Genomic DNA, 21,131 nt, shown 5'->3' with positions numbered 1-21,131 from the left:
ACATGATAGAATAACAACCATATTACAACTCAAATATAACTTCATATTTAAAAAGTTTTCACCTTAACTCAAAAATTTGGTCAAAAGTACACTAGGTCAACGTAAATTAAAACTTTTTAATTTTTTAATACCCAATTATTATTAAATTATAGCATAGTTGTTTTTATATTATCTTCCTTTACTTGATGAGAATTATAGAAGTGCTCAGGCACTCTTCCAAACATTGGTTTCGTGTTTCTTATGAGAACTAGGTCCGTTTGGATAATAAAATGAAATGAGAAATTTTTAAAACTTTTTAGAGATTTTTACGATTTTATTTTTAAATATTATTTAAATACAAAATACTTTTTAATTTTAAATTTTTAAAATTTTTATCTAATCATTACCTAATGATCATTACAACTTTTACAAATTTGTAAATAAAACACAAAAATCAATACAAAGTTTTTAAACTCCAAAATAAATAAATAGAAAAATTAAAGTCAAAAGAATTTTTTAATTTTTTAATATTTATATTCAACTTTTTCTTCTACATCTCTTGAAACCTAATAAAACATTTTAATTTAAACTATTTAACTATTATTCTCAAAATTCTGATATACTCCAAGTAGTGAAAAGAAAAACTCCGAATTTTATTACACTTAGAAAATAATTTTTGCAAATTTAAAATGTACTATTGTCTTTTCTTTTTTTCTTTTTATTTAAAAAAATTTGATATCTATCCAACATTGTTTTTTTTTTAAAAGAATAATTGATACAATTATTTAAAAAAAAATTTAATTACAAGTATAACTACATATTAAATATATCTTAATTTAATGTAATTAATTAAAAAATAAATTTTATTAAAAATAATATTAATTTAAATTTTAAACAACTTTCTTTACAGTTAACAAAACTCTTTTTTCTTTTTCCAACCATTTGCGGGCTATGCAGTCGTATTGCGTACGAAACCTTATCCAAAATTCCTTTGGCCAACAAGAATTTATTTATTTATTTATTATTTTCTAAGCTAACAGGAAAACTATTTATAGCATCATCGCTCATTTCCTTCTTTGCTGATATTTCTCTCCCTATTTGCTACTTTTCATTCATTCTAATTATCACAGCTTAATCAAAGACGCTAAGTTAAAAAGAGATCAACAGCAAGGGCATGCAAGAGAAGCAAATGGATGAGATAATTATGTGTTCCCCTTCTTCTACTCCGCTTGTTCCCGTTTGTCATGAGACCTCACCAACGATTGAGCAACTTCTACAGTTCATAGTTCAAAGCCGGCCTGAGTGGTGGGTCTACTCCATCTTCTGGCAAAAGTCCACAGACAATAATGGCCATGCTGTTCTATCATGGGGTGGTGGTCATTTTCGTGGCACCAGGAGCTTTCTGTCCAAAGCGAGCAATGATCATGACCAACACAAAAATGGGTTCAGTTCGGAAAAACTCAACGTGAGCGAAGGACCGAAAGTTCTTTTTGCCGATCAGGACTTGGACATAGACAAAGTAGCAATGGATGATGTCACCGAATCCGAATGGTTTTACGCCGTCTCGTTTACACGATCATTTTCTGTACGCGATGGTGGCGTTCTTGGCCGCGCATATAGCAGCGGGGCATACATTTGGTTGTCAGGTGATCAAGAGCTTCAATTCCATGAGAACGAGAGAGTTAGAGAAGCTCGTATGCATGGGATCCAGACTTTAGTTTGTGTTGCAACCTCAAGTGGGGTGGTTGAACTTGGTTCTTCCGATTCAGTTCAAGAAGAATACTGTGGTTTGGTGCAACAAGTAAAGTCCCTTTTCGGTGTTGGAAATGCTAATTCTCGTGAGGAGCCAAGGCAGCTGGGAAGCCATCGGGGTCAGCCACCAGTTGCCAAGCGCCCGGATTTTCCTTTTCTAGATATCGGAATGTTTTTACAAGCTCAAAAGGCGTGCACCTTGCAAGAGATCAAGCAACCAGAAGTTTATGCAATATTTAAAGATGAAGGGGCAGCTGGTCTTGGCCGTTCATCATCTTACTCAGGGCCTTCTGATTCTAGAGGTGATTTTGCCTCTGAAAGTACTGAGAACATTCGGCCGAAGAAGAAAGGGAGAACGCAAACGAATAGGCGAGATTGCTTGGTCAACAACTTGGAAGCAGAGAGGAAGCGCCGAAAGAAGCTTAACCATCGGTTCTACGAGCTCCGTTCGGTGGTTCCCAATGTTTCAAAGTTGGACAAGGCATCTTTACTCGCTGATGCAGTCGTGTGCATCAATGAGCTCAAGGTCAAAATTGATGACTTGGAGGCAAAACTCAAGGCACAATCCCGAAAGGCCAAGATTAGTAATTTGAGTGGTATGTATGACATGAATCGAAGCATAACTACCTCCACAGTTGATAAGAAAAGGCTATCATCATCAAGTTATACTGCAACTACGATGGACGTGGAGGTGACAATTGTTGGATCAGAAGCCTTGATCCGAGTACAATGCCCGGACTTGAACTACCCACATGCAAGATTGATGGATGCAGTCAGAGACCTTGAGTTTCAAATTCATCATGCTAGCATCTCAAGCGTGAAGGGGCTGATGCTTCAAGACCTTGTGGTACAAGTTCCTGATCATGTATCACGAAGTGGCGAGGAAATGAGAATAGCTATTCTTAATCAGGTCATGCGGAGTTAATTCGTTGTTATCATGTGGTACTTAATCTACTTAATCATCCTGCATCATATCCTATTAATTCGCACGTAGCTAGCTAATTCGACAATTAAGCTTAATTACAATCGATATCTGATCAAAAGCTCAGTTTTTGTATTTCTTCCTTTCCTATTGATCTCTTCCAAGATTTGCTTCAACCTGTCATCAATCATATATATTTTGGCTCGAGTTCCGTCGAAGAATTCTCCAATGAATCTAGGCAAAACAGTCGAAAGCCAAATGTCGCAACTTGCGACATCGATCGTGATTGCATTTAGTATACATATAAATATATATATATATATATATATATATATATATATATATATATATAAATATATAGTTCGAATTACGGTGCAGAATGAATGCATGTTTCCGAGAGAATGTAGTCCAAGAAGTTTCGTCGTGTTTCATTCTTTGGTACATGAAAGTTTTGCAACTCGCCGTTGACTTTGAACGTTGAATAGTACTACATATTAATTGCGTATTCTTATTCGTCAATTATCAGTAGCTGATGAGAGGTAAAACTCCTATGAGGCTAATAAATCTGAGCTTAGCACGGAAGTCGGACGGTAGTGCACCGGACGGGTCAATGGTCAACTTGTCTTTTACTAGAGGATGATTACATGATGCATGACATAACACGTCAATGACTTGAATATTAAACTAGAAATGCTACTATGCGCGCTAAGTATAGAGTTGGAGTTGTCCCATTAACGTGTCACTTTCATGTGGTGCCAAGTGGCTTATTAAAAAAAATTTAAAATACAAAAATAAAAATGATAGAAGGAATTTAAGTTTACCTTTTTTTTAATCCTATTTTGTTTTAAATATATATATTTTTTTAATAAGGCACATGGCACCTCATGATGGGGACATGTCATTGGGACATGTCATTGGGACAACTCTATTAATGGCATACTTAGGTGACAGAGTAGAACTCTATTTAAATATGTGAAAGTTATGAAAAATTTGTACAGTATTAAAAGGTCCAAATCACACGTCTTTTATTTGAAAAAAATTGACAAATTTGATATCCGTATGAAAAAGTTTACTTTTTAACAATGAACCTTACTTATTTTTAATAGAGTATGCTATCATTAAGTTAGGAGTAAATCTATTAAGCAAATAACTTTTAAAAACATGATATATAAACAGGTAAGCCAAGCAGAATCAATCTATTTTGAAATATTTAGATTTCATTTCAAAATTATAATTTTATTATTATTGAGTTATAATATTCATATCTGTTAGCATGCTTGTATTTTACGTTGGGACTGTAATCAAGGAACTATGCTCATATTTTTTATTGTAGAGTTTGTAATATTGATTTTATTACATGTTATAATTTGAAAAATATTGATATTTATTTCTTAGTAAGTAGTATCATTTCTTTTTAAGATATTGTGACTACTAGTAAATATAGATTTTAACTTTTATATAAAATTATCTAACTAAGTCAAATGAGTTAAGCACGTTAGCTCAACCCATTTATATGAAACGAATTTTAACTAAGTCATGTTGTTTTAATGTATCAAAATGGGTAATACGAAACGATTTGTTATCTAAATGAGTTTGGTTAGGGTTTGAAATTTTGATACATTTATCTTAATGGATCGGATTCGAGTTGACCTATGTTAGTTAAATGTTCATAATTTGACATGACACAAACACGAAAACAAGAATTGCCACTCCTAATATTTTTGTAGTACAGATAGGTTTGGAGAGTGAGATGAAAATTTTTTATTTTAAATTAAGGTTTAAAATATTATATATTAATATTATTGTTATTTTAGGATTTAAAAAAGTTAAATTATTTATTTTATTTTATATTAAAATTTAAAAAATTATAATAATGAGATGAGAATTTTATATTTAAACTTAATTACGAAACCTAAGCGACTATAGTTTGCATTTGAGTCCTATTGCTAGTAATCTGGGCCGGGAGATAAACATGGGAAAAAGGAGCCCAGACCCACAACCCCACCATGAAGGCCGTGGGAGTACAGGCCCATTGCGCCATTGTGAAACTTTCGATTTCACACGGAAACACTCGTACTGGGAGTCTTATATTTGTTGTATTTCTATTAAATAATTCTATTTTACGGTATTTGCATCACACACTATTTATATGATATAATTTAATTTAAAATATAAATTTTAAATTTTGAATTTTATAAATTTAGCTATCTATTGTAGACTTATTTATTGTGTTTGTTAAAAATTATGGTTTATTAAATTATTACATTAAATATATTAAAATTAAAAGTAAAAACATATATAAATAAAATAATAATATAAAATATATGAAAAAAATATAGAAAGCGTAGAAAAAATAAATGAAATAAAAGGCTTCAAAATCCCTAGGAATCTAAAAACAGAAAAAATAATAATAATAAAACAAAGCAAAACAAATCCAAAATAATTTCAAAGAAATTACCTCCTAAGAGTAAAGTTACAAAACAGACTCCAATATCACTTTAATTTTATTACAAAATTTTTAAAAATCATATCATCTTATTTCAATTCAATAATGTGATTCTCATTACTAATAAAAAATTATTTTAACTTATCTCACTTTCAGAACAAGTCCTAAAATAATAGTATGAACATAGGGGCACTGACTGTCTTCGTACCAGAAGGTATGTTGGGTTGGACTTTAGAAAATCTTGGTCGTGGTCGGTGAAATATGGTTCAACAGGCTCAGTTTTTAATATTTCAGTAATATTCCTGTAATTCAGAAAAAATCTCATATATAATATTATATATTAGAAATTGACCCTCTGTAATAAATTGATAATGGGGAGTGGCTGCTACCAAAATTCCAACCCCAACCGCACGTACCCACAGTTTAACTAACCTAATGAACCATAAGCTTGTCAATTAAGCCTAATTAACCACGTGTCACAAAATTAAGGCCGGACAGGACGTTACAATTTTATCGGCAAACATGACATCATTACTCTTGCAACAATCGGGATCGCTTCAATATTTCTTTGATATAAAGTAATGAATATTGAATTATTTTGGTAAGACATGATTAAAATATCCCACATTTGACCAAGAGAATCGAGTAGCTAGCCGCAACTACTTTCTCCTAGCTAGCTCGCTAAGGAACATGAGGAACATGGCCGATGGTTTGAATGAAAGGCCACCATAATGTAATCAATTTTCATAATTATTTGCGGTTGAAAACTTGAATATTGTAGCTTGACTTTACTTTGATCATGTGACAGATTCTGGGGATGCATTTCAACATGTTGATGCCATGTTTCGCGGCCGAGTAATTCTAAGATGGTCTAAGCTTTCAGCACCTGCAACAAGAGGAAGAAGAGTGGAGTCCAGAAGAGTGTGAATCTTTCAATGCTGAAGTTAGTTAGGATCTGTTATGACAAGGTTAGTATGTAGCAAAGAATAGAAAGATCATACATTTCTCCGTGGGCAAGATTAGGATATTTATACTTGACCTGAGCTCATCCGTTGAGGGAGATTGTACAGTGTCAGGTCGTGCCTAAGTATACCTGCCACCTCCCTATTGCTACAACGAAGTGTCAAGTCGAGGTCGTGTTGTCCCATGAGTGTGCCATCGAGTGTTTGCTTCCCCTTACATGCATTAAATGTAGCGTGTCTTTGACCTTGTGTGCCCTCAACCTTGCACATCTAGTCTCTTGGGTCCTGAGGCAGTCACCTGTCAACGTATTCTTTTAGCGGGCCTTGGTTCCTTACTGAACCCTCAGATCACCATTGCTCGTAGTGGGCTTTTTGACCAACCCGGGCCCTAGTCCGAAGGCCCTTCAGAAGGGTGGACGTGTTATAGGGGCGACAAGAGCCCCTTCCACCCCGAGCCACCTTATCTTCTGTTGGGTGGGCCTCAACCTTAGGCCGCCTTGCACCCCTTGTTAGGTGGGCTGCAGTTCCCCCAACTTGCTTGGGTCTAGGATTATTGGATGCCCTATTTCGAACCACTCGGATCGAGCCCTTTTCCCCTCACACAACTTGTTTAGTGGCATATTGCATGAACATGGATCTATCTATCACTAATTCATGACCTTGTTGGATTTGATCATACAAAACAAGTAGCTTTGTCCTTCCATTAATCTTAGAGATCATTAATTCATTTTTTTTTCTAAGTAGGTGATTAATTCATTTTATAAAAGAAACATGTTTTAGATTACTTTGTTTGCATATATATCATAATAAAAAAACAAGCAACAATCTTTTAAAGATCATATAAAAGGTAAAAGATCATATCCCAAATACGATAATTGATATTAAGACTGTGCATCTAGGTTGGGAAAGAACCCAGCCTCGGTTCAGAAACCGGGTTTCAATTCTGGTGACCATATCGCAAACTCGGGTATAACTCAGTCCGGGCACTGGTTTTAAACCCGGTACTCGATTTATTTTTATTTTTTTAAAAAATGCACAGAGAAATGACTTCATTTTTTTTGTAAAACCCCCATCATTTTTTTTTTGCTCTTCAGTTCAGCCCCATCCCCTAAAACTCTCTCTCTCTCTCTCTCTCTCTCTCTCTCTCTCTCTCTCTCTCTCTCTCTCTCTCTCTCTCTCTCTCTCGCGCCAAAACTCTAGCAATTGTCGCCAACTAGCAAAGGCTGTCGTTTGGCTAGATCTAGTCTTTTCTCTTTGTTTTGGTTGACTTCACGTGTGGTAATGCATGAATAGTATTTTGTTTGGCCAGATCTACCCAGGTTGTATTATTATTTTTTAGGATCTAAGCTCTATTGATGCTTGTGTTTTTCAAGTTGTCTAACATCATAGATTATACTTAATAATAAATAGAAATTGGCCTTTAACAGAGTTTTACTACACATAGGCCCACACACTACATATATATAAATATATATATGTTGGGTTTATTCTTCTTAAATTAATTGAATTCTTCTACTCATTATCCATATACCAAACATTTGGTAAAAGAAAAAAAATTAAAAAAAGGTATATTGTGTAGCGTGTGGAATTATGTTTAGAATTTTTCATTTAGATTGCACGACTAGACAGGATGACCTTGAATTTGAGATTGCATGACTAGACATGAAATAATTAAAGGAGTGCATGAATTGAGATGTATGTTTCCATGTGAAAAACATGGGATGTGGCTTTGCCTGGTGGGAAATTTGAGAAAGGAAAAGGAGACGCTGATGACGCAAATGAAGGTTCTCAATACACATGTATCAGCTATGGAGGAATACTTTAATTGATTGTATGAAGCAAACACATTATGTATTGGCTCTCTGTAATCCACTTTTGATATTTAATTTTTATATATTATAATTTTTTGTTTTGTAATATAATGTGTAGATATCAAATAATGTAATATGTAGTAAATTGCATTATGTGTTGCATAGATTTTACATGATAAATATCGAATTTCTTTTTCTTTTTAGCTTCATTTAGTTAAAAAGTTAATTAGTTGGTTTTTATATATATATATAATATTTTTCTTCAAAAATTTGTAATAGAATATAGGCTTTTAGATAAATAAAAATAATTATGCTTTTCAGCAATATATTTTTCTTAAAAAAAATAATAATATAGGCTTTTGAAAAAAAAAAGAAAAAGAACCTCGGAGAGTCTGGTTTCCTGCCCGGGTCATAACCCGGGCCAGAACTTGACCTGAGTTTGAAACTCGGGTTCAGAACCGGATATACCTAGATACCTAGCCTAGAACCCGAATGAACAGTCCTAATTAATATATCTTATATTATAGGTTATATATATATATAGGATAGAACTACGTGACATGAACGTGTTTAAACAACAGAACCAGATGCAGACATGCGTGTGAAAATATTAACCATGAATTCATAACACAGTCAGGCTATTATGTCGCTCAGCTATTATAGTTGGGTGTGCCGCCTCTAGGCTATTGTTTTTCAATTTTTTTTCATATTTTTTAATATATTTAAATATTTTTAAAAAAATAAAAATAAAATACATAAATATACTTAAAATTACTTCTTTAATCATTAAGTAAAAAATTTATATATATATATATTTTTTGGTGAGCAGTCAATAGGAGCGGTACATTTGATGGGGGGCAAAGTAGTTTTATTCTTCATAATATATCGTGTTAATGTCTACAAAAAACAAATTATTGTTCTAGTACTGCAATGATCGATATAATCTATATTGTCAAATCTTATATATTTTAGAAAAAATTACTTTTGCATAATATCTTAAATATATCGAAGTCCACACGCAAATTGCTTTAGGCCAACTTTATGAAACAGCTACTTATGAACAATCCAAGCTAGCTAAGGGTATTTTCCAAATTTTCGGTGTAAAGCAAACTAATTTTCCATTTTTTCGGTGTAAAGCAAACTAACATTTAACCATGTGGAATGTGTGACAAATAGATTTGAAGTTTAATTCAAACTAAAAAACGTAAGGTACTGCTTCAGAAATGGGGCATTGAAGTCGCCCCTAATAAATCATGCACGTGCGACGCCAAGTACTTGTTTTAATCGATCCCCAGCTGCAGCGCCCTGAATGGATCCTTCGTACGTTGTAGGAATTACTAAATGGCATATATAGTAGTGTGTACGTCACATGTCGTACCCGATCGATTACAGAAACAACTGTTTATTTGTTTCTAAAAATAACTCTTTAATGTAAAAATGAGTTTATTATCATAATTAATATTCATCTTCGTCGTAAATAATTTATCATAAATGTTTTTTTTTTTTTTTTAATAATGCATATGCTTGCCTTAGTTTTTCTAGAAATAGATAAATCATGTGGAAATATAATACCACATCAATATAAATATAATAAACTCAAATTTTCTTTTTCATAACGATTACATTGCACTGTATACAGCATTCCTTACTATATAATATATAGTTTAAACGGCTCCCCCCAAGAGGACAAAGCTGGATGGCCGGGAACATGTACTATTCTTGTCTTGTCCAAAGTTCATCTTATTGCTGATCTTACAATCCATCCATGTTCGGAAACTGTAAACTAGGCACCCCCAATATATAATAAAGTCAAACAAAGCCGAAGGCCTTCATGATCAATCATTCTTCCCAAGTGAGATTGTTCTGTGGAGTCCATTCAATAATATATATATATATATATATATTCATAATTAGTTGAGTGTTTTTTTTAATACGATAATATTTTATTTATAAAAAAATTAAATTCAATTATAGTCTTCATACTAGCTAGCTTGTAATTAAAAGAATTCGTCCCCTTGAGTTTTGATTGATATATTATATTTTAAGCATATAGTATCAAAATAAAGTTAATGAAAGGAAAAAAAAAAAAAAAAATGTGAAAATAATGAAATTTATACTCAAGTGAACAAAACAGTACGGATGAATTATTGTACGGAAAAATAAAATTAGCCGGGAAAAGCATGCATACTACATAATCACGGGCATATTTTCTTTCTTTTTTAGGTTTCCGTAAGCAACCTATATACACTCTGCTGTATGGACTTATATACACTTCATCATAATAATATGAAAATATTGATGAATAAAATAATAGTATGAACAAAGGGGTACTAATTGTCTTCGTGTCTGAAGATAATGGGCCGGAGAATGTTGTGTTCAACTCTTGAAAATCTTGGTCGTGGTCGGTGAAATATGTTTAAACGGACTCAGTTTCAACGGAAGAAAATATATTAGAAATTGACCATATGTAATAAATTAATAATGGAAAGTGGCTGCTACCAAAATTCCAACCCCAACTTCCCGTACCCACAGTTTAACTAACCTAATGAATCATAAGCTCCTTGTTAATTTAGATTAATTAATTAACCACGTGTTTAGTGTCTTTTTTTGTGTCACAAAATTACGGCCGGACAGGACGTTACAATTTTAACGGAAAACATGGCACATAACCCTTTCAACAATCGGGATCTCTTCAATATTTTTTTAATATAAAGTACGGAATATTTGAATTATTTTAATTGGTAAGATATGATATTTAAAGTATCCCATCCACATGTGACCAAGAGAATCGAGTAGTGCGCTAGGCAACCACTTTCTCCTAGCAAGCTCGCTAAGGAACATGATGACTGATGATTTGAATCACTACAAGAAATTTGATTTTTAGACCGAAATTTGTTAGGAATGAAATATATTTTGTCCTTAAAAATACTTTTTAGAGACAAAATTTTGAATAGTGTGACTCTATTCGAATGCGGAGGAAGAAATATAATGATAAATCAATCGGCTCTCCCTGTTTTAACCGTAACAAAAATCTGGCCTATTCAATCCCAAAATTAATCTTGTGTTTTTTCGGATCAATGTTATACCCGACAATCAGATTAAGCATTCTAAAAAATGCTATACAGTCGGCTTGTCGGATTACTTTACTGCCATCATATGGAGGAGCTGAAGGGTCTTGCACTAGCTCACGAACCTGATCGTCTGTGAGAGCATCATCAGGTACCTCATCACCGCTTTCACTATCATCCAAGCCAGCGTCCAGCTTTGCGGTCTCTACACCCAGCGCTAGCAATGAGAATACAATTAGTGTGTCCTCTCCAGATGGTCAATTGTCTGTTCGAACAGTTAATACTTTTCTTCGAACAAAAGTCACTTAAAAATGTATTGGTTCGAACAACCTTGGTCAAATATGGTTATTAGTTTGAATTAACATTTCATGTTGTTCAAACAAAATTTTAAGTTTGAACAAAAATTTTTCCATTCGAACTTGATTCTGACACGACATTTTTTTATTTAAAAAAAAAATTTCCATTCGAAAGGTTTCAACCAATTTCATCCCTAAAAGTATTTTTTTGAGATGAAAATCAATTTTTGTCTCCAAAAACTTTCTGAAACAGTCTTTTTAAAACAAAATAGAGACAAAAATTTTTCATCTTAAAAAATTTTTAGGGACGAAATTTAGATTTTTTTTTTGACAAAATTTTTTATCTCAAAAAAACAAATCTCTTTTAGTGAATGAAAGGGCACCAGATATAATTAAATCATTTCTCCTAATTATTTGCAGTGGAAAACTTGAATATTGTAGCTTGACTTTATATACTTCGATCATGTGACAGATTCCGACCGGTACTGCTGCATGTCAACTTGTTAAAAGTGGTATATTGCATGAACATGGATGTATGTATTGACTAATTGACCAGCCTGTTGGATTTGATTATACAAAACAAGAAGCATAGTATCCGGCTCTGTCGTTCCATTAATCTTAGAGATCATTAATTCATTTTATAAAAAAAACATGTTTTTAGATTACTTTGTTTGCATATATATATATATATATATATATATATATATATATATATATATATATATCATAATCAAAAAACAAACAACAATCTTTTAAAGATCAAATAAAAGGTAAAAGATCGTGTCCCTAATACAATAATTGATATATTTTATATTATAGATGAACGCTGCTATGGCCACCACTGAGAGCTCTCGCCCGCTAGGCCAAAAAAAATTCCTTTTTTTTTGTTTTTTTTTTCACATCATTTTTTAATATTTTTAAATATTTAAAAAATATAAAAAATTCACAATAATATTAAATAATTTTTTGTTAATCACTAAGAAAAAGAGAAAAAAATAAAAAGCTGGGAGCTACCATCCCCCAGCGGGGGATCTAGTATTATTCATTATAGATTTTCGGCAATGCTACATACAGTCGTGGAATTGCAAACGCCACGCAATCGCTTTGAAAAAGAGTGGGGTCCACGATGAAAAAGTTAATTTTTTTTCATATGGGTCCCATATTAATTCATTTTTTTCAAAGTGACTGCACGCCGCTTGCACAACCACGATTGCAAATATCATCTCTCATAGATTTTATACATAGGATAGAACCATGCACGTGAGATGAACGTGGTTAAACGACAGATCCACATGCATGCAAACAGTGTGATAATATATAATTAACCATGCATTCATAATATAGCGTACTGTTAAAGTCTAAAAACAAAAGTTATTATAGTTCTAATACTTCAATGATTGATGTAATCTATAGAGAAATACTTTAATTATAAAGTAATTACATAAAAGTAAATTTATAAACTGGATTGATTTGATGTAATATGTCAAATTGTAAAGTTACTTTTAATATAAAGTAGATCACTATAAAAAAAATTAGTAGATTGGGCACTTTTTATTTCCTACAAGACTAATATAGCCGGAAGTAGCTAACATTTTCATTATGTAATATCGTGGATTTACTTTTGTATAACTTTTTTATATCTGTAATATATAGTTCTCTAATTTTTACTGTCAAATCTTATAAATAGATCCTTGTTGAACCTAAGATTTCAAGTTTTGCGTAATTATATATTTACACATGGATTTTGATGATAACAAATGAATTCAAAGAATAAAGAAGTCTCAAGCTCAACTTGTCTACACAATGGAGTCAAGCACATCAAGGAAACAAGCATGAGCAAGAAGGGAACAAGTTCCCATTAAAATTATAGAGTAATGTTGTAAATCTCTTCAAAATTCGAAATTAGGATTAATGCTCAAAATTAATATTTTATCATAAAGCATTAAAATACATTTTCCACATGTGCATAAATATTTTTGAAAATTAAATTTGAAAATTTTAAAAGATGATTGATTGTCATCTTTTGCATATGTATGCCTTGATTAAAGGGTTGAACTTTGAAAATATTAAAGATGATTGATTGTCATCTTTCACATGTGCATGTTTTATTTAAATATTTTCAAAAGTGATTGATGCTTTTTTTGACTTATACAAAAGGTAGATGATTTTGTTTGAAAATTTTGAAAAGTAAAGTGTGCTCATTTTGTCATATGCAAAAAGTAAAAGATTAGGTTTGAATTTTTTGAAAAGAAAAATGTGTTCATTTTGTCATATGTCAAAAGTAAAATATTAGGTTTGATTTTTTTGAAAAAGTGAATGATGTTGTCTTTGACATTGAAAAAGAAGAACCTTTTATTTGAATTTTTTGAAAAAGTGAATGATGTTGTCTTTGACATGTGAATCTTTTTAAATTTGAATATGAAGTCTCATATGCCTATAAATAGATCATTTGAGAGCTTCACATTCACAACACCAAGAACATACAACATTCATTCAAAGCTTTCATTCTCTCTTCTCTAAGTATTGAGCATTAATCCTTGTTCATTTTGAGAGATATAGTTTGCGCTGTATTATTCTTATTTCACTCATTGAGGAGTGTTTTCTGATAACCTACCCACTGTCAGCTCTTGTATAAGAAAAAAGGTGTGTATAACCCTTGTGTGTAGAAAGTATTCTACACGGGGAATAGTTGAATCACCACGTGTAAGGTAATTGCAAGTGTAGAGAGTGTTCTACACGGATCCTTTGTAGCGGTGTTGTTCAAAGGTGTAATAGGTTTCTATCTCCACCTGAAGGAGGTTGAATAGTGAATTTGAGAATCCTCAAGGGGTAGCTTGAGGCGAGGACGTAGGCAGTGGGGCCGAACCTCGTTAACATACTGAGTTTGCTTCTCTCTTACCCTTACTCTTTATATTTATTGTTATTTCATATTTTGTTTATATTTTATATTATATATTTGATTTATAATTGTTATTTTTTTTAATACAACTCAATTCACCCCCCTCTTGTGTTAGTCATCTGGGCAACAATCCTTGTACGTGATGTTTTGGAAAAAATTACCTTTGATTCTCCTGGATGTTCGCATGCAAATTATTGCTTTAGGACTAGTACAGTACTTTATGAAACAGCTCATTATGAACAATCCAAGCTAGGTTGAGTATTTTTCCAATTTTTCCTTTTAAAGCAAAATAATATTTAACATATGGAATGTGTGACAAATAGATTTGAAATTTAATTCAAACTAAAAACGTAAGGTGATTCAGAAATGGGGCACTGAATCATGTGTACATCATGCTACGCCAAGTAATTGTTTTACTTTCCACCTTGTGTAGGTAAACATGCATAATATCAAGGGTACAAATCCATAATCCCCAGCTGCAGCCTAAATGGATCGGCCTTACTGCTCGTATGTTGTAGGAATTATTAAATGGCATGTATACTGGTGTACGTACGCACGTAACTACAAGAAAATAGTTATTTACTAGCGTTAGTAATTTTTGTAGATAATAATTATTTTTTATCAAAATGAGCCTATTCTCATCTCAAGTAGTATTATTTTTTTTGTAAATAATTCGTCATAAATGCTCATCTCTCTTATAATGCATGTGCTTGCCTAAGGTGTAGTTTGGATCATGAAATGAGATGAGATGATTTTAGATAAAAGTTGAATAAAATAGTATTAGAATATTATTTTTTTAATATAATTATTATTTTTAGATTTTAAAAAATTAAATTATTTATTATATTTTATAAAAAAACTTGAATACATAAATTATAACGATGAGATGAAATAGATTAAGAGCGTTGCTCAATCCAAACGGGACAATACAATACTATCAATCATCCTTCCCAATTAGTGAGATTGTCCTTTGGAGTCCATTTAATAAAAAAAAATTATATTCATATATAGTTGAATGTTTTTTTTAATACGATAATATTTGATTTATAAAAAAATTAAATTCAATTATATTCTTCATGCTAGCTTGTAATTAAAACAATTCGTCCCCTTGAATTTTGATTGATATATTATAATGAAATTCATAGTACTGTTAAGTGAATAAAAGAGTATGGATGAATTATTGTACGGAAAAATTAAATTAGCCGGGTCAAACATGCGTACTACATAATCACGCGCCGGGCAACTTTTGTTTCTTTTACTTTTTTGGTTTCCGTAAGCAACTTCCCCATCTCCAACGTCCTGCATGGAGAGCAGAAATCTGCAGAATCAAAAGCAAGTTCTTAAAATGTTTTTCGCAAGTCGAGATCCAGAGTTTCCGGTCCCCTTCCTCGTTAAGAGGCATATGTTTCATGTGGGTCTGTCGAAATCAAAGATTGATACGCGTTAACGCAGAAAGCTAGCTAACTAGTCATGATCGAGCGTGATCATGACTTGGAAATTAAAATGTACGTCCCATAAAATCTGGGAGATCGAGGATAATCAATTACTCGTTATTGACAATTGATCCGAAACGAAGACGACGTGGGACATGGCGCCTGAACGTACGCAGGTTCAAATCCAACCTGATGAGTGATGATCGACCCTAGCTTCTCAGACCATAAGATTAATCAATTTTGCACGCGGGCAAATAAATGCTCAAATTAACTATCGTATAAGGACAAGATCATCTTAAAAGAAATTTTCAAGATTAAAATCATAGCTACATGTTCTTGGGGAATGTAGTACTTCAGTTGGTACCTCGTTTTTTCTTCTTTGAACAGGAACAACGACCACAGGTCCTAAAGGTCTAGAAATTACAATTTGTTTCTTAAGAGTATTTTTGTTCAAACATATTCATCATCATGCATGTTCTTTTCTATATTATTTTTTTTCTTTATTCAATGTGTTAACGTCGTATTTTGCACATTTTTTAGCTGAGCTCCCAACAACTTGAGTCTTCAATCTTAAACTTGCAAACATAGAAAAAACATCGCGAGATAGGGGTCGTGATGGTGGTCGCACTACAAGAAAAATGACTATTTGTGATAGATTATATGTGACGAGAATGATTATTTAAGACCAAAACAAACTCATTTTTTGCCAAAAATAGTCATTCTTGTAAGAAATAATTAGTCACAACAGAACAATTTTCTTGTAGTGTCGGGCAATCTCTGATGCCAATGTCATTATCATCTTAGAGTTCAATATAAGTGAGTAGAGAATTCAGACAGAATTTATCGTATATGGGGATCGTCTTGTATATATACCTGGTCTCTGGGGTCAACTGTCTAATTTTTTGTGTCAGAGATACATGTTATCTCATATATCTTCTTAGTCAGGTGTTATAAATGCAGCTTGGCCTTCAATACATGGACACGATTATAAGTATTATAGGATCCACTTTCATGTATATTTATTGCACGCTATATATATAATATGCCCTAACCTAAGAACTCTAAGAAATTTAATTCCCATATAAATATTGAGCCAAATTAATCCCCCTTACACACAATTACATGGACGATGGTACCGCGAGCAGCCTAGCTAGCCACATGCTGCATGGTCGATTTCAATGCGGACAGCTAGCCTACTTATCGAGGACCCCGCCACGTGCAGGGGTAAGAAGTGCATGCATGTATCCTATAGCCTTATGATATAAGTAGGCTAAGTGTCTCCTCTTTTAAAACTCGCAAATGGTATTGTACGTATGCCTTGAGCAAATCTATACGTTTGGAGCCAGTGGCTGTGAGTCATGGAATGAAGCACGTACGGATCAATGAGTAAAATATAAAACAAATTATGGAAGAAGATCAACAGAAGAGGTAAAAAATAAAATAAAAAATAGTTATCGCCATGTCCCTCTACGTAATTGGCCGGCAAAAGAGAATTACGGATTCTCAAAAAGATGGCCGGCCGGAACCGAGATCTTTCTAGAAAGGATCTGCGACGACCCACGAAATAAGTTCCCCTATATTTGGGGACTTTAAGTACATACGGTAAGGTGTTTATCACATGGATTTTGACCGAACAAATTACTAGTGAAAGAAACCCAATATTTATAGCACATTCATAAGCGGCATTTTAATACTCAGAATTCCTAAGCAACATCACACACTTTCTTCTTTGCGGTTTCTCGTTCTCGTTTCTACTATCCTTCGCTAGCTTTAATTATCAGTTAGTCAAAGACGCTAACAAGATCAATCAGATCATCAAAAGCAACAAAGTGATCAAGCAAATGGAAGAGATTATCTCTTCCGCTTCTTCCTCTTCTCTTGTTAACGCTTACCATGAGGCCTCCTCATCCACGATTCAGCAACGTCTCCAGTTCCTTGTTCAAACCCGGCCTGAATGGTGGATCTACTCCATCTTCTGGCAGACGTCCAAAGACAGCAACGGCCAAGTTGTTCTGTCATGGGGCGATGGCCATTTTCGTGGCAGCAGAGACTTCGTGTCCAAAGTGAGCAACGACAAAGGCGATAACCAACCCAGATATGGGTACGGTTTGGACAGAAAGAGGGTGAGTAAAGGAGTCCAATCTCTTTTCCCTGAGGACTTGGACGTAGACGGAGTAACATTGGATGGTCAGGTCACCGACTCCGAATGGTTTTACGCCGTCTCAGTGACACGATCATTTGCTGTACGCGATGGTGTTCTTGGCCGAGCATATAGCTGCGGGGAGTACATTTGGTTGGCAGGTGATCAAGAGCTCCAATTCTATGAGTGCGACAGAGCTAGAGAAGCTCGTATGCATGGGATTCAGACTCTAATTTGTGTTGCAACTTCACGTGGGGTGGTGGAACTGGGTTCTTCGGAGTTAATTGGAGAAGATTGGGGCTTGGTGCAACAAGTTAAGTCCCTTTTTGGAGCTGGAAATGCGAGTTCTCAGGTGTTGAGGGAGCTGGGAAGCCATCAGGGTCAACCACCTATTTCTGCCAAACGGGATATTGCTAATTTTCTAGATATCGGAATGCTTTCACAAGCTCAAAAGGAGTGCACCTTGCTGGAGAAGCAACCAGAAATTGATGCAATTAAAGATCAAGGAGGTGGTATTGGCCGTTCCTCATCTGATTCAGGGCATTCTGATTCAGATGGTAATTTTGCCACTGAAAATACTCAGAACATTCGGCTGAAGAAAAGAGGGAGAAAGGCCACGACCGGGCAATATTCCCCGGTAAACCACGTGGAAGCAGAGAGGCAGCGCCGAGAGAAGCTTAACCATCGGTTCTACGCCCTCCGCTCGGTGGTTCCCAATGTTTCAAAGATGGACAAGGCATCTTTGCTCGCCGATGCAGTCGTGTACATCAATGAGCTCAAGGCCAAAATTGATGACTTGGAGGCGAACTTTAAAGCACAACCCCGAAAGGCCAACATGAGTAATTTGGGTGTTATGTATGACAGTCGAAGCATATCCTCCACTGTTGATCACACAAGGCTATCGTCATCTAGTTTTACTGCAGCTGCGATTGACGTGGAGGTGAAGATCGTTGGCTCAGAAGCCTTGATCCGAATACAATGTCCGGACGTGAATTACCCGCATGCAAGATTGATGGATGCACTCAGGGACCTTGAGTTTCAAATCCATCATGCTAGCATCTCAAGCCTCAAAGGGCTGATGGTTCAAGACGTGGTGGTTAAAGTTCCTGATGGATTGCAAACTGGGCAGGCAATCAGAACAGCTATTCTGCAAAGTATGCGGAGATAGTTAATTTATTGCAAGTATCAAATGTGGTCAATTATCCTGGATCATCTCCTTTATTCGTATGGATCAGCCAAGCCAAGACATGCACGCTCTTGCGCGATGTCTCAAAAGCCAAGTTCAAAGAAAGAACTGGGTATTCGTAGTTTTTCTTGTTTCCTACTTCTTCTTTCTCTTTCCAATTTTTGCTTGAAGTGATGAATAATATTTCGAGTTCCGAGGGAATTAGTCGAAGAAGTTCAGAGTTAACCAATCAAGGTATAACTGCCAAAGTAGAATGAAACAAATACCAAAATATATCGAGATTTTGTTTGGCAGCCATACCTAGTGAATAAACTCACGCACAACAGTTTCTTTTTTTTCTTTTTTTTTTTTAAAAAAAAAAAAAAAAACCTAAAACTCTCTCCCTCCCACGGCTTCTCGTCAGAGGGCTCTCCTGATCTCTAAAACCGATCATCTCCTTCCCTCCCTTCCTCTCTACTGTGCTTTCTTTTCTGTACTTGTTTTTTTCCCTCCATTTTCATAGTTTTCTCCGTCCTAAGTACACCCCTCTCCCACCAAATTCACAGCCCTCTGATCCACATGAGTACCGCACCACCGAAGGCACTATCGAATTGGCTCATCTGGCTAATCGATGCATGATCATCAATGCATGTGTTGCCACTTAAATCAGTTTGCCCGCGTTTTTAAAGCTCCAAAATTCACTGATTCCTTTTCTTTCTTCGTATTGGACGCCTATTTTATCAGAAGCTATCAATAGATTCGCCCTTTTTCATGGACGTGGTGAGGAGATCTTTATGGACCTCCTCAATAGGAATAATTCCCGGCCCTTGAGTCGATAAAATATGTAACTAAAACTGTTAGGTTTCAGTTCATGGTTGGTTTTACTATTATATGATTGTAATATTTTGTTTTTGTAGTGTTTGATGGAGATGTATTGTCGTATTTTAATTTTTGTTAATTCTATTTTATAATAACAGAAATTTGATTAGTTTAAAGTTACCCACCCGTGCGAATTGGAACAGATCTTTTTATCCATTTGATACCCTATTCTAATAAGTGATAATGGTAGGTGATCAATTTTCTATATTCCAACACAAATAGGCCAGCCGGGGGGCTGTTTTAATACTTTTACATTCTAAACTATTAAAATTGATGGATCCATTGCATAATTCTACAACAAATTCAGTTCAATTATATATGAATTCTAAGATGAATGGAAATTGGCGACAACATAATTTGAGATGTCGGACGTCCGAATTTTTTAAAGTCATGTGTATATTGAATTTTAGTAATTTAAGAGTATAAATGTATCAATTATGATAATTTGATTAGAAAAAATATAAAAAACACGTAGTAGTTATAAGAGAGTACAGTCAGTTTGGTTTTGATTCTGGGTTTCACTTTCTGGTTAACCAGAGATAGGCCGTCAGTTTGGTTCTAAAAATTCTTCACCAGAAATAGTGACTTCAGTCATGGCCACACCCTCCACCCCTGCCTATTCACCCAAAAACTTATTGCCTAATAAATCCTCTACCCTGCAATGAGTGAATTTAGAAACTGGTAGCTGTAAGCTCATGTCCAGTGGAAGGAAGTCGTTCGATAGTAGTCACAATTATAGCTGCCTACCAACCTCTGCGCTGAACCAGATCCCTGTAGGCAACGTACGTACTGGTAATGTTTTAACAACAAACATTGATTGAACAAAAGTAAGTACTCAAATGAACGTATGTGACGGAATATTTTAAATTATAAAATTATTTTTATTATAAAATAAATTTAACAGATTATATAAAATTATATTAATATATAAAATTATTTTTATATAATCTTTTTATCACTACAATAATATTCATGTTTTAATTGAATTCCTTATAATCATTACAAAAGGCAAAAAAATAAAAATAAAAATTATTCTTTTCAAATAATATCTACTTTCCATTTATGATCGTTAATCTACAGTAGTCAATATTCTAAAATATATACTAATATGGTTAAAAAAATTTACTTTCAAGTCCCAGAGTACATATATAATTGATTAAGATGTTTATATGTAATTTAATTTGAAAAAATAAACATTAAAAATTTAAATTTTATAAATCAAATCTTACTATTTAAATAATGTGATCTAAAATATCAGGAATAAAAATAAAAAAATACACATCACTCTTTCCAATACTTTACACAATAATGTTTTAAAATAAAGAATATTTATATAAAATATCTTATAAAATTAATATTATTTTATAAAAATATCCTTA

At 33.6% G+C, this 21,131-nt stretch overlaps 2 protein-coding genes across 2 annotated transcripts; both read left to right on the top strand.

Moving 5' to 3' along the window:
- Positions 1-1,168: 1,168 nt before the first annotated feature.
- On the top strand, positions 1,169-2,656 carry LOC122289362 (transcription factor MYC1-like). The gene has a single exon (XM_043096340.1). It carries the CDS (start codon positions 1,169-1,171, stop codon positions 2,654-2,656), a length of 1,488 nt encoding a protein of 495 aa, XP_042952274.1.
- A 14,599-nt stretch (positions 2,657-17,255) lies between these two features.
- LOC122289443 (transcription factor MYC2-like) lies at positions 17,256-19,235 on the top strand. The gene has a single exon (XM_043096428.1). The coding sequence runs from the start codon at positions 17,410-17,412 to the stop codon at positions 18,874-18,876; it is 1,467 nt and encodes a 488-aa protein (XP_042952362.1). The 5' UTR covers positions 17,256-17,409; the 3' UTR covers positions 18,877-19,235.
- The last annotated feature ends 1,896 nt before the right edge of the window (positions 19,236-21,131 follow it).

The sequence above is a fragment of the Carya illinoinensis genome, chromosome 12 (genome assembly GCF_018687715.1).
Source record: "Carya illinoinensis cultivar Pawnee chromosome 12, C.illinoinensisPawnee_v1, whole genome shotgun sequence".
NCBI lineage: Eukaryota > Viridiplantae > Streptophyta > Magnoliopsida > Fagales > Juglandaceae > Carya > Carya illinoinensis.
This window is presented reverse-complemented; position numbering and strand designations above follow the sequence as displayed.